Below are 15,513 nucleotides of genomic sequence, written 5' to 3' on the forward strand. Positions count from 1 at the left end.
GGTTTAGAGCTGTGCTTTGTTTGTTCTCTTACCCAGGACATGTTTGCAGTGGCTGACCCTATGGGGGGATGCAGCCTCTGACAACCTAGGATCATTTGGTATGGTGGCGGTTTAAGGAGGCCACTTACATTAGTGGAGATAATTAAGTTTGATATTAGGCAATGGATTAAACTGTTTTAATACTTTTACATAGCCCACAATGATGCATGAAGATTACACAACAGGCTGTCATTGTTGAAAATCATAAATGGTTAAAAAAAATAATTATAACAAAACATTGAGGTGTCACCTGGATGTTTATGGAGACACTCTGATTCCAAAAAACTGTTGGCTTTGATGCCCATTTCATGCAATCGTTCCAGTAGTGTTTACTAGTTTATTTGATCTTGGCCATTATAAAAACATGATCCACATTCCATCAAGCAATTAATATTGTAGCTGCCCTCATGATATACTCACGTGTCATAGTCCTGTATGATTTGTCCAACAGCTAAGATAGCAGCAAGATACTCATTGCTTCCCAGTGGGTTAATGTAATGGAGGGAAGAAGGCTCTCTCGGGTTCCCGTTGGATGCTGTGAAGTCTATACCAACCTATGGAAAAACCAAAAAAGTGAAATAATTCAATCTTTGAGCCTAATTTACTAGAGCTTAGCGTTTGCAAAAACAGACGCAAACTTGATTAAACACGCAAGCTGAAGTGGAACCTAATCTACTTACCGGGCGCTTCTTGCGCGTCTCTGGCCTCATCCTAGCTAAGTGCTTTTTCGGGTTCTCATATGTCACCTTCCTAGACCACCACTTAACACTTCACTCAGCAAGAGGCTCTCACGCTCCAATACAAGGTAGAGGACGTTTCTAGTTTCCCACACTCACACAACATGAAGTCCCTGCAGATGTTCCTGGGAATGGAACTTCTACAACAGTTTCCTGCCCCACGTAGCCCCCTTAATATGCCTCATGTACAACGCCTTGCATGGCAAGAGAGCTGCAGAGGCGGTGGACTGGTCTCCGATGATGACAGAGGCCTTTGCCACTGCTAAGAATGCTTTGGATAACACTGCTGTGCTGGTCCACCCATCTCAAACTGCCAAAGTTACTTTCATAATAGACATTTGTGAACAGTGGGTCCGCTGTGCCTAGCAACCACTCACATTTTCAGCAAGAAGCTCCAAACAACAACAAAGTACATTACCTTTGCCATGGAGCTATTTGTCATTTTTCTCACCAGTCCACACTTCAGATTTCTGTTGGAGGGCTGACAAATGTCATAGCCTTTGTTGACCATCAGCCATAGACTTTCACCATGACTAAGACCACTGAGCCATTGTCTGGTCCACAGCAGCGAACGCTTTCTGCAATATCAGTCTCTCCCGAGTGATAGCTGGATCCTTTTCACTTGGACCTCGACTGTGTTTTTATGGCAGTGTACCAAGCTGTGGACTCCACCATTCAGGCCTATGTCACCTGTGGGCTGGAGCTGCCAGGTTTTTGACATTGTCCATGGCCTCTCACACCCAGGTTTTAAAGCCTCTACTAAACTGGTGGGGTCCAAATTAGTTTGGCCTGGTCTCCAAAGTGGCTAGCCTCACGGGCAGCGACTGAGCTGAAGGCTTTCCATGTTCGGCCTTCGCTTTACCCCTAAGGAGGATCTCCTGGCCTTGTCTGCTAACCTCATGTCCAGACAGTCTCTATGTGTCTTCAGGGAATTTCTTGCAACACCTGCAGTTCCCTGGTCAGCGACCTCTCAATGAACTGTTTATGGGCATTGTGGGCAATTACATTCCCATTCAGACATCACACCCACTGCCTTCTCCAGTTCTACATCCCCAAGGAACCGCCATCAGCTAAATATGTTTTCATCCACCACGACAGCCATCGGACCCTGTTGGAGGCCCGCTATGAGGTGTGTGAGAAACTAGTGACAGCCTCTACCTTGGATGGGAGTGATACTCTGCCCCCTGAGGAGGGATGTGGTGGTCCAGGAAGGTGATGGTCGACCGGTCGACCTCACGGTGGGTCGTATGTAACTAGGGCGCAAGCCAGAGCAAGTGGCTGTAGACCGGCTTAAGCCTGCGAGTGTGGATATTGGGGTACCAGTTCAGCTGGTCCAGCTCCCTCAGAGAGGTTGTCCTTCTAGCTCCGCCTTCACACAAACCCCCGGACTTCCCTCCTTCCAACTGCATTGACTGTTAGATGTTTAGTTTTCTGTGTGGGGCTGATGTTCTGTTTCACATTTATGGGTCTGTCTTGTGAACACACGAGCTGGAGACATTTACCAATGGGCTGTGCCTTAAGGGAGGCCATGACTTCCGGTTCTGGGAAGCAATAGAGGCTACTGCTTCCGGGTATTGGTTACCGGGTAACAGTGTAAACATACATGGATTGAGTCGTTATCAACTGTTGGTATTTGTCTTAGTTCTGGCAGCGTGCAAGTCCTCAAGGGTGGGTAGAGGGGTACTGACAATCCTTTCAGCAGTTTTCATTGTCCGTAGCAGTCGGAGTTTGTCCTTTTTTGTAGCAGTACCAAACCAGACTGTGATGGAAGAACACAGGACTGATTCGATGACTGCTGTGTAGAACTGGCGCCACAGCTGCTGTGGCAGGCCATGCTTCCTCAGAAGCTGCAGGAAGTACATCCTCTGCTGGGCCTTTTTGAGGATGGAGCTGATGTCGATCTCCCACTTCAGGTCCTGAGAGAGTGTAATTCCCAGGAACTTGAAGGTCTTGATGGTTGACACAGGGCAGTTAGACAGCGTAAGGGGCAGTTGTGGCGAAGGATGCCTCCTGAAGTCCATGATCATCTCTAGTCTTGGGCGTGTTCAGCTTCAGGTTGTGTCGGCCACACCACAGCTCCAGCCGCTCAACTTCCTGTCGATATGCAGACTCTTCACCGGTTTTGATGAGGCCGATGACTGTGGTGTCGTCTGCAAACCTCAGGAGTTTCAGTGGAGAGAGGACACAACCTTGGGGCGCCCCTCTGGTGGTGGCATGTAGATGAGGTGGTGTCCCCCAGCGTGTGGGGGACACCAAAAAAGTGTCCTTTTCAAATCTGCAGTAGAAGGTGTTCAAGTCATTGGCTAGTCTTTTATTGTTGTCAGCTTGGGGGGTTGGTCGCTTGTAATTGGTTAGTGATTGTAATGCATGCCAGACTGATTTAGAGTCGTTAGCGGTAAACTGTTTTTCTAACTTTAATGCATAGTTTTTCTTTGCAATGTTAATTTCTTTAGTCAGCTGGTTTCTAGCGTGATGATACAGAGCCATATCCCCACTATGCGTCCTCTTTAGCCTGGCAAAGTTGCTTAAGTTTGGCAGTGAACCACGGTTTGTTGTTACTGAATGTGCAAAATGACTTTGTTGGTACACACACCTCTTCACAGAAACTGATATAGGATGTGACAGTGTGCGTATATTCATCCAGGCTGCCAGCTGAATTTTCCAAGACCCCTGAGTCTGTGCAGTCTCGACAGTTTTGAAGTTCTATCTTAATAGCATTGGTGAGAGTGTACAGCCTTGTCTGGGTCCTCTTTGTAAAGTAAAACTTTGTGATGTAATCCTATTTGTGGTGACTCTCACTTTTGGCGAGTTGTATAATGTTGCTATCCAATGTACAAATGAGTCTCCTTGATTGTTTATCTCCTTGAATGTTCTGAAAAATAGAGGCGCTAGTATTGGCCAGAAATGTTTGAATTTGACGGAGATTCCGTCCGGCACTCGTCCCAATTGCATATTTTTTAATGCGTTATGTAATTCTGTGATGGTTAAAGGAACATCAAGACTGATTCCATATCTAACACACCATCATGCCCTCAAGATGACTGCAGTTGTTTTAAGCGGCGCTTTCAGACAAACTCCAAAGCCACCATGCAAGATGTTTGAAACAAAAATGCCGCGCCCAGCACGTGCATGAAAATTAATTAATGAATATGGCATGATATGTTGATGTTCCGCCGGTCAGGACACATTGCGGCCGTTGTGCATTCGGCAATGGGCCAGGTTTCCGTCAGTATGCTGAGTCTGCTGCCGGGCTGCCAGCAGCAGCTATCGGAGGCTTGGAGCATGCGAGCGAATCAAAACAAGCAATATGATGTTTCGCTTTCCCGGGGTGCTAGAGGAAACCCACTTAAGTCTTGGACAGAATACGCACAAGGCCAGATATGAGAGGGAACGCCCACATTTTAGGGTTCCCCACCTAAAGTGCACACATGGCCAGAAGATTTGCAAGTGATAGACTTAAGTGGACAGCAGAATGGGGGCAGAGGGAAATGAGCGGAGCTGTGCGCCTTTTCTGACTTAAGCATGAGGGAAAATATCTCCCAAGTTGAGCATATACACAAAATCAGCGCCAAATTCATGAGACCTGCGTACCCGGCCAAAGCAACAAAAAAAATATCTGAGCCATGCCAATTGGAGTTAAGTCACAATCGATCAACTTACATCACATTTGCACATGCAGAAGCACAGAAAGATACATTATATATAATTCTGATTATCATAGGGATTAGAAAGAATATTGAAGCCTTGGAACAAACATTTCCTGCTCGGTGGACACCTGCAACAGGGGGCACGCACATACATGCACATACTGTTCAAGTGAAGACAGGTGCCCTTTTCATCCTTATTTAGCACATTGGTCAACTCTCTACCATCTTAAGCGTGTTAAGCTCCAGGTTGTGTTGGCTGCACCAAAGCTCCAGCCTTTCCACTTCCTGTCAATATGCAGACCCGTCACTGTCTTTGATGAGGCTGATGACTGTGGTGTCGTCTGCAAACTTCAGGAGTTTGACAGCTGGGTGCGTTGTGGTGTAGTCGTTCGTGGAGAGAGAGAAGAGCAGAGGAAAGAGGTCACATCCTCCAGGGGATGTTGGTGCGTGTGGATCAGGTGGCGTCCTTCAGCCTCAGCTGCTGCGTCCTGCCCATCAAGATGCTGTAAATCCACTGGCAGATGGCAAGTGAGATGCTGAGCTGAAGGAGCTTGGAGGTGGTCCAGGACGAGCCATTCAAAGGACTTCATGACCACAGATGTCAGGGCGACAGGTCTGTAGCCATTTAGACCCAAGATTACAGGTTTCTTGTGGACTAGGATGATGGTGGAGCGTTTGAGGCAGGATGGGACTTCACACAGTTCCTAAGATCTATTAAAAATCTGTGTGAAAACTGGAGCGAGCTGGTCCACGCAAACTTTAAGGTAGGAGGGGGACACACTCACTGGGCCTGCCGTTTTGTTAATCTTTTGTTGTTTAAAGACACAGTCCTGTTTGTGAATGGTCAATGCAGAATGGCGAGTCAGAAGAGTGATGTGGTCTTCAGTGTGCGGCAGGGTGGGTGTGGGTTATGAAAGTGTCCCTTTCAAATCTGCAGTAGAAGGTATTCAAGTTGTCAGCCATTCCTTTATTGTTTTTCGCGTGGTGGGATGATCGCTTGTAGTTGATTAGCAGTTGTAATCCTCACCAAACTGACGCATCCATCCATCCATCCATTTTCTGAGCCGCTTCTCCTCACGAGGGTCGCGGGCGTGCTGGAGCCTATCCCAGCTGTCATCGGGCAGGAGGCGGGGTACACCCTAAACTGGTGCCAGCCAATCGCAGGGCACATACAAACAAACATCTGCACTCACATTCACACCTATGGGCAATTTAAAGTCTCCAATTAATGCATGTTTTCGGGATGTGGGAGGAAACCGGAGTGCCCGGAGAAAACCCACGCAGGCACAGGGAGAACATGCAAACTCCACACAGGTGGGACCAGAGATTGAACCCGGGTCCTCAGAACTGTGAGGCTGACGCTCTAACCAGTCGTCCACCATGCCGCGCTCTCTTTGCAATGTTGGTTTCTTTTGTCAGGTGGTTTCTGGCCTGATTGTACAGGGCTCTGTCCCCACTCCGATAGGCGTCCTCTTTAGCCTGGTGAAGTTGCCGATGTTCAACAGTGAACCACGGCTTGTTGTTGTTGAGTATGCAAAATGTCTTTTTTGGTACACATACATCTTCACAGAAGTTGATATAGGATGTAATGTTGTCCGTATATTCATCCGAGCTGCCAGTGGAAGTTTAAAAGACACTCCAATCTGTGTAGTCTAAAAGTCTTGAAGTTCCATCTTTGCTTCATTGGTCCACTTCTGCACTGTTTTCAAAACAGGCTTCGCACATTTAAGTTTGGGCCTGGATGCTGGTATTAAGTAAATTAAACAGTGATCAGACAAGCCCAAAGCTGCACGGGGAACAGCATGGTACGAGTCCTTCAGTGTGGTCTAGAATGTTGTTTTCCCTTGTGGGACGGTCAATGTACTGCCTTTATTTAGGGAGTTTGTGGTTGTTGTCGAGAATAATGAAGGGTGAATCTGAGTCGTTTTTTTCAAGTTGACTGGTTGGGCAGCTTTTGCAGGCATTCGTGTTAGCCTGGGGGGATGAAAACACCGGCGAGTATGAATGACGCAAGCTCACGCGATTAGTAGAATGACCTACAGTTAAAAAACAGTGACTCCAAGTCTGGGCTTCAGTGTGTGCCGAGCTTTGCGACATCAGTACACGATTTTTCTTTGATATAGAAGCATATTCCGCCATATTGTTTTCCCAAATAATTCCGTTTCATGGTACGCTCAGTGAAGTTGTAAGCTGGGCAACAGTACGGCGCTGTCGGGGATGCATTCACAAAGCCAAGTCTTCGTGAAGCAGAGGACGGCAGAACGAGCAAAGTCTTTACTGGTCTTTGTGAGAAGATGAAGCTCAAACCTATTTTCTTGGGAAGACAGTGCAGATTTGCGAGGTGAATCAGAATCAGAATCATCTTTATTTGCCAAGTATGTCCAAAACACACAAGGAATTTGTCTCCAGTAGTTGGAGCCGCTCTAGTACAACAGACAGTCAATTTACAGAACACTTTGGAGACAAAGACATTGACAAAAAACAATTGTGCAAAAAGATGCAGAGTCCTCTAGCACTTAGAGCAGTTCAAATGACTAATATTGCAATAGTCCGGTGCAATGACCATTGTGCAAAGGGCGCTGAGACTTCAAGGAGTGTATGCGGTTTAAAGTGACGAGTAGTGCGATCATCTGGGACAATGTTGGTTGTGAAAATGTTGCAGATACTCCTCAATCAGTGTGCAAATGGAGCAGATGCTAATCTGGCATGAGTGGCCAGTATGTGCAAATAGTGCAGCATGGCGAGACAACTACAGTGAGTGCACGAGTAATACATAATTGGCCCCACAGAAATGTGACAACGAACTCAAGTCAAAAAATTGTCAGCTTGTTGTAATGGAATTATAGGTTAGGTGTTGAAGAAGTTGATCGCAAGAGGGAAGAAGCTGTTGGAATGTCTACTAGTTCTAGTTTGCGTTGATCGATAGCGCCTACCTGAGGGAAGGAGCTGGAAGAGCTGGTGCGGAGGGTCCGAGAGGATTTTGCACGCCCTTCTCTTAGTTCTGGCAGCGTGCATGTCCTCAATGGTGGGTAGGGGGGTACCGACAATCCTTTCAGCAGTTTTGATTGTCCGTTGCAGTTGGAGTTTGTCCTTTTTTTGTAGCAGCACCGAACCAGACTGTGATGGAAGAACACAGGACTGATTCGATGACCGCTGTGTAGAACTGTCTCAGCAGCTCTGGTGGCAGGCCGTGCTTTCTCAGAAGCCGCAGGAAGTACATCCTCTGCTGGGCCTTTTTGAGGACGGAGTTGATGTTGGTCGCCCACTTCAGGTCCTGAGAGATTGTAATTCCCAGGAACTTGAAGGTCTCGACGGTTGACACAAGGCAGCTGGACAACGTGAGTGGCAGCTGTGGCGAAGGAAGCCTCCTGAAGTCCACGATCATCTCTACAGTCTTGAGCGTGTTCAGCTCCAGGTTGTGTCGGCCGCACCACAGCTCCAGCCGCTCCGCTTCCTGTCGATATGCAGACTCGTCACCGTCCTTGATGAGGCCGATGACAGTGGTGTCTACTGCAAACTTCAGGAGCTTGACAGTCACCCGACTGTCAAGCTCCTGAGGTGCAGTCGTTCGTGTAGAGAGAGAAGAGCAGTGGAGAGAGGACACAACCTTGGGGTACCCCAGTGCTGATGCTGCGTGTGGATGAGGTGGCCTCCCCCAGCCTGACCGTTTGACAGTCGGGTTCGCTGAGGTGCAGTCGTTCGTGTAGAGAGAGACGGAAGTTTCATTCGAAATCCTCGCTGTCGTAGCTTAACTTGCACTCCGGCATGCTTCCCTCTATGGCGTGGTCCTCGCCCTTCCTCCATGCGCCATAGAGTGCAGCCACTCCGCTGGCAAGTAGATCCAAGAAAAAACTGTGGCTTTGTGTAAGTTGGCAAAAGATTGGGAGTAGACTCCCTAATGTTTAGCAAGTCTTTCCTAGTGTAAGTTTCGTAATGTCTCCAAAGACGAAAAAAAACCGCGGACAATTCTAGAGAGTGCATTACCAAGGCGACCACCCGGATAGGCGCCATCGTGCATGGGAAAATCGAACATCGTAAAATGTTATGAACAGAATCGGTGACAAAGGGCAGCCTTAATGACACCGGTTGTACAAAGCCCGAACAGCCTCTATCAAGGGACCTGGTAGCCCATACTCCCGAAATACCCCACACAGAATTTCTTTAAAGGACACTGTTGAACACTTTCTCCAAGTCCACAAAAGACATGTAGACTGCTTGGGTGAAGTCCCATGAACACTAGAGGACCCCTTCTAAAGGTATAGAGCTGGTCTACCTTTCCACGGCCAAGACGAAAAACACACTGCTTCTCCTGAATCTAAGATTCAATTTCCCAATGGATCCTCCTCTGCCGCTCCCCCTCGAGGAGGAACACACCCTATGATGCCTTAAAAATGGGGACCACTACCCAGTCTGCCAATCCAGAAGCACTGTCCCCAATGTCCATGCGATTCTGCAGAGGCATGTCAACCAGGACAGCACCACAACATGCAGAGCCTTTAAGAACCCCGGGCGGATCTCATCCACTCCCGGGGCCCTGCCATCGAGGAGCTTTTTAACCATCTCGGTGACCTCAACCCCAAAGATAGGAGAGTCTACCTCCAGAGTCCCTAGACTTCGGTGCCTCATAGGAAGGTGCGTCAGTGTAGTGAGGAGGTCTTCAAAGTTTTCTTCCCACCGACTCACAACATACCAAGTTGAGGTCAGCAGCACTCAATCTCCACTACACAAAGTGTTGGTGCACTGCTTGTGGACCAGAATTTCCTCAAAGCCATCGGGAAGACCTTCTCAAAGCCTCACTGAACTCCTCCCATGCCTGGGTTGTTGCCTCAGCGACCACCCAAGCTGCATTCCGCTTTGCCTCTCCACCCATCAGTTGCCTTTGGACTCCTACAGGCCAAAAAGACCATATGGGACTTCTTCTTCAGCTTAATGGCATCTGTCACTGCTGGTATCCACCAGTGGGTTTAGTGATTTCCGCCATGACAGGCAGCGACCACCTTACGGCCACAGCCACCGGTCTGCACAAACCATGGTCCACCTGGACAGGTCAGGGGGGGCCATTCCTCTCAATCACTTCCAGGTCTCGCTGTCATTGCCCACGAGAGGATTGAAGACCCCCAGCAGGACAAGAGAGTCCCCACTGGGAGTGTTCTCCAGCGCCCACTCTAAGGACTCAAAAGGTACTAGTACTCTGAGCTGCTGTTTGGTGCATAGGATAAACAACAGTCAGGACACATCCCTCCCCAACTCGTATGGAGGCTACCATCTCATCAACCGGGGTGAACCTCACAGTACAGGCGTACTGGGGTTCAGCTGGGGGGCAATAAGTACAATTGTGTTGATATGTTTACATACCCTGGCAGAATTTATGATTTATTGGCCATTTTTCAGAGAGTAAGAATGATAACACAAAACCCTTCACTCATGGTTAGCGCTTGGGTGAAGCCATTTATTATCAAACAACTGTGTTTACTCTTTTTAAATCATAATGACAACAGAAACTACACAAATGACCCTGATCAAAAGTTTACATACCCTTGAGATTTTGGCCTGATAACATGCACATAATTTGACACAAATGGGTTTGAATGGCTACTAAAGGGCCTGAGCCTGACAGTGAGCGACTGGTTAGAGTGTCTGCCTCACAGTTCTGAGGACCGGGGTTCAATCCCCGGCCCCGCCTGTGTAGAGTTTGCATATTCTCCCCGTGCCTGCGTCGGTTTTCTCCGGGCACTCCAGTTTCCTCCCACATCCCAAAAACATGCATGGTAGGTTAATTGACAACTCTAAATTGCCCGTAGGTGTGAATGTGAGTGCGAATGTTTGTTTGTTTGTGCCCTGCGATTGGCTGGCAACCAGTTCAGGGTGTACCACGCCTCTTGCCTGATGATAGCTGGGATAGGCTCCAGCACGCCCGTGACCCAAGTGTGGAGAAGCGGCTCAGAAAATGGATGGATGGATGGGCTACTAAAGGTAACATCTGTCTGCTTGTAATCAGTTTGTGTATAAAGGTTCAATGAGTTTCTATGCTCCTGACAAACACTTGCACTGACATCTCTGGATTCTGAGTCGTGGGTAAAGCAAAATAATTGTCAAACTATCTGCAAGAAAAGGTAATTGAACTGTATAAAACAGGAAAGGGATATAAGAAGATATCCAAGGAACTGAGAAGGCCAATCAGCAGTGTTCAAACTCTAATTAAGAAGTGGAAAATGAGAGATTCTGTTGAAACCAAACCACGATCAGGTCGACCAACAAAAATTTCTGCCACAACGGCCAGGAAGATTGTTCGAGATCCAAAGAAAAACCCACAGATGACTTCACCTGAAATACAGGACTCCGTGTGGATGTTTCAAGATGCACAATAAGGAGGTACTTGAAGAAAAACGGGTTGCATGGTCGAGTTGCCAGAAGAAAGCCATGACTACACCAATGCCACACAAAAATAAAATACAATATGCCAAACAGCACAGAGACAAGCCTCGAAACCTCTGGAACAAAATCATTTGGCGTGATGAGAACAAAATTTAGCTTTTTGGCCACAACCATAAACGTTACATTTGGAGAGGACTCAACAAGGCCTATGATGAAAGGTACACCATTCCTACTGTGAAACATGGAGGTGGATCACTGACGTTTTGGGGATGTGTGAGCTACAAAGGCACGGGAAACCGCAAGATGAATGCAGCATGTTATCAAAAAATACTAAAGGAAAACTCATCAGCCCGGAAGCTGCGCATGGGACGTACTTGGATATTCCCACATGATAATTATCCAAAAACACAAAGCCAAGTCGACCTGTCATTGGCTACAGCAGAATAAAGTGAAGTTTCTGGAGTGGCCATCTCAGTCTCCTGACCTCAATGTCATTGAGCCATTCTGGGGAGATCTCAAGCGTGCAGTTCATACAAGACAGCCGAAGAATTTACAAGAACTGGAGGCCTTTTGCCAAGAAGAATGGGCAGCTTTACCATCAGAGAAAATAGCCTCATCCACAACTACCACAACAGACTCCAAGCTGTCATTGATGTTAAAGGGGGCAATACACGGTATTAAAAACTGGGTTATGTAAACTTTTGATCAGGGTCATTTGTGTACTTTGTTGTCATTATGATTTAAAAAGAGTAAACACAGTTGTTTGAAAATAAATGGCTTCACCCAAGCACTAACCATGAGTGAAAGAAACGTTTTTGTGTTATCATTCATATTCTCTGAAAAATGGTCAAGAAATCAGAAATTCTTCCAGGGTATGTAAACTTATGAGCACAACTGTATGCTCATGCCTGCTCTACGCCTCACACCAGGGGCATCTCCAGAGTGGAAGAGAATCTAAACACTCTCACGAGGAGTGGTACCTAAACCCAGGCTGTGTGTCAAGGCGACCCCGACTATCTCGAACATCTTGATCTTGCACACATGCCCAGGCTGCTTCTCTGCCAGAGACATGACATTCCATGTCCCAAGAGCCAGTTTTTGTAGTCTGGGATGAGACCACCAAGGTCCCCGCCTTCGGCCGCCACGCAGCTCTTGAAGCACCGAACCCCCTTGGCCGCTCTTCCAGGTAGTGAGCCCATGGAAAGGTTGCTCTTTGGAATGTACCACTGGTGCATGCGTGCCCACCAGGTGCTCCCCATCGAGCACCACCTCCAGGAAATATTGCCCATTACTGGACATATGGACTAGCAGAAAAGCCTACCCTTCTGACAGCTGTTTGCCACTGATTTCTCAGTCATTTATCTTTGGGAAACTTGTGAAGTATGATAAAAGTTAGCTAGGTAACCAAAAACAATCAGTCATTACTCTTTGTGAAGAGGCTGGTTACATCCTGGGAATTCACCGCATTATGCACATACAGCACTTCATAGTACAGTATTACCCCCACAGACAGCAAATACTATTTGCAAAATTATGTTCTCGTGGCCAAATACAATGTCATTGTTCAGTCTTAATCCTCTGCAATCTGGCTTTGAGTGTACAACGCTTGGTATATTTCCTAACAAAAATGAATGAGGCATCTTCACCGATTGCTCCACTTAGAGACATCCAATATGGCGTTGACGTACGATTCTGCACTCAAGGAGAGAACTATGTATGTATGTATTTATGGGTATAGTATATCCATTCCGTGCATTTATGCTGTTCTTTCATTGACCGATGTACATTACGTCCATCCATCCATCCATTTTCTGAGCTGCTTCTCCTCACTAGGGCCGCGGGCGTGCTGGAGCCTATCCCAGCTGTCATCGGGCAGAAGGTGGGGTACACCCAGGACTGGTTGCCAGCCAAACGGAGGGCACATACAAACAAACAACCATTCGCACTCACAGTTACACCTACGGGCAATTTAGAGTCACCAATTAATGCATGTTTTTGGGATGTGGGAGGAAACCGGAGTGCCCGGAGAAAACCCACGCAGGCACGGGGAGAACATGCAAACTCCACACAGGCGGGGCCGGGGATTGAACCCAGGTCCACAGAACTGTGAGGCTGACGCTCTAAAAAGTCGTCCACCGTGCTGCCTGTACATTACGTATCAGATGTATATTGTATTCACATTTGTAAGAGCCCTCCTTATGGTACGGGACTATCCCTTTTTTTTTTTTTTTTTTTTTTTGGTCCTCTTCGGCTGTTAGGTCAAGCAGACTGGAGGATCTGTATCCCTTTTATGCCAGAACAGTTTTCCTGTGTCACAGTGGAGTTTTTAAGCTGCCGCCTTTGGTTTCTTATTATTATAATGGATATCTATTGAGAATCAGAGTCGATCACTTGAACATAACAAGGTTTCTAGAAGAGAGTAGGAAAAGAAGACGAGACAAAGCACAGTGGTTCTTAACCTTGTTGGAGGTACGGAACCCCGCAAGTTTCATCTGGAGTTCGTGGAACCCTTCCTAATTTGAAAAATAAAATACTGTTTATTTCAAATTAAAAACAGGTATATATTTTGTCTCTGTAGATTCTCAGCCATCCATGTCATGCACAAAATGAACTACGCATCAGTTGCACACAAAATCCTTGTGTTAAAAGAACAAAACCAACAAAAGATGAATTTCACACAAAAAGCAAACAAAAAATTCAATTCAATGAAAATGTATTGTTAGTGAATGTGAATTTTGCTGTTTCCATTCCCCTTGGTAAGTGCCACTCTCATATCAGAGGAATGGACTTCGTTGTGAAAATTCACAAAGAATTCTGTTCCTTTTCTTTGTTATCTCCACAATCCTCGATAAGGGTTCATAAGTAAGAGTAGATTTTTTGGGGGGCTCTTATTTATTATTGATGCGCTGTCTGGCACCACAGCAATGCTATTCAACTCAAGTGTATCGTTGAAATGTTGTTAAGTAAAGAAAAAAGAACAGAGCATTTCAACTCGAGGCGCAGCGCCGCAATGGTAAACGCCCACCTTGACGCAGCGTTGCGTTTTGAACGGCATGAACACTGCATTCAAAATGCAGTGTAAAAAGGCTTTTACGCACACTTGCATGCACGCACACACAGTGTGTGTCGAGTTCTCTGTTGAATCCCTGCGACTGCCTCACCGAACCCCTGGGGTTCGATCGAACCCAGGTTAAGAAACACTCATCTAGAACAATGACACATTAGATATGAGTGTTGTATGGGGCTGTAGTGCTACACCCTGTGAGGGAAGGACAAGACAAGATAGGACAGGAGAGGAGGCTGAGGACCCCACCAATCAATCAGGAGGTGGGATCGGGCCCAGGAATCCACCAAAGAGCAGCCCGGCGGACGGGACACGTCCCACACCAAGGGACACAAGACTGTCCGCCGACCTCACCGAGGCGCCACGACAACCGGCCACCTGGAAGAGGCTGCAGGGACCCAATGCCACCCCCTCAGCCAACCCCCACACCCAGGAGAGTAAAACGCCCCCACAACCTCCAGGGCCCACGATGCAGCATCTCCCCGCCTAGCCTGAGGGTGGGATGGTGTCCTTTGTTTGTTGGAAAGGAAGGCGGGTACGGGTGCCCAACAAGGGAAGATAGAGCAGCCGCAGGGCATGAGAGGGGAGCCCAAACACCAAGTACCCATCCAGCCTAGGGGGCCAGCCTTAGGAGCACGGCCATGAAGTCATTGGCCCTACCCCATGCATCTGTGCCCCCCCCCCCCCCCCGAGTTGTGTGGTGCATTAAAATCTGGAGAGGCCATTGAGCCGGGCAGCACTGCTGCCTAACAGCCAAATCCCCCCGACCAAAGACCCACTGCCCCCAGAGATGCGTGTATGTGGTGCATTAAAAGAAATGGGGATGAGTGTGTGTGATGCATTAAAATCCTGGAGAGGAGAGGGGCAGGGTGCCTGGACCGGGAAACAGCACTAACGTACTGAAACCCGGTCCGGCACCCGCACTCTCCCTATCCCACACCAGTCACCCGGGAAACCCTGGATATGTGTGTGTGCCCAGATGTGACAAGTGATAAAAATATTTACAGTGAGTGGTGTGAGTGTGTGCTAGGTGAGTGATTAAGAGGCATGGATCTTGCAGGTTGGGCCCATCAGGCAGGACAGCCACAGACAAAGAGGGCCGCCCTACCCATCCCCGCAGCACCGACCCCGGGATTTCCCCCACATTCCAGCCAGCACCCACGACCCCCCCCCCCCCCCCCCCAAACCAGGCAGGGACGAAAACCCAACAACAGGCTCCACAGTCTGCAGGGGATCACCCCGGAGGGGGGTGTGGGACTATCTCATTCCATGCTATTGTACTTTAGTCACGCTGCCATGATGCATGTCTAAATTGTGACTTGAGAGCAAAATCATTAGAATTGTGTCACATGAACCTTGTAGTGTAAATCCAGCCTTAACAATGAGTAAAATTAATCGTGCTCTTCAGATTTTTTTACAAACATTTCAACTAAGATAAATAAAAAATACTAACACTAACTGCCATGTGTAAGAATGGCCCTGACACCACAAGAGGATATTTTCAACACAGACGATAATAGAGTGACAATGTGATAACACATGTCACATGTGAATTCAAAGAAACACGCACGCATCCTCACACACACATACGCACACACACAGTCCACAAATATGCCTAAAGATGAGATGCAGAGTGACAAGTTTTTCCCTC

General features: G+C 47.6%; 1 protein-coding gene across 1 annotated transcript in view; it reads right to left on the reverse strand.

Annotated features, from left to right (window-relative positions):
* cpne2 (copine II) overlaps window positions 1-15,513 on the reverse strand; it is a 63,491-nt gene that overhangs the window by 24,595 nt on the left and 23,383 nt on the right. The window contains exon 13 of the mRNA XM_061676490.1: window positions 460-593. Coding sequence (XP_061532474.1) covers window positions 460-593 — 134 coding nt within the window. The remainder of the gene's footprint in view (window positions 1-459; window positions 594-15,513) is intronic.

The sequence above is a fragment of the Phycodurus eques genome, chromosome 5 (assembly GCF_024500275.1).
Source record: "Phycodurus eques isolate BA_2022a chromosome 5, UOR_Pequ_1.1, whole genome shotgun sequence".
Classification (NCBI taxonomy): Eukaryota; Metazoa; Chordata; class Actinopteri; order Syngnathiformes; family Syngnathidae; genus Phycodurus; species Phycodurus eques.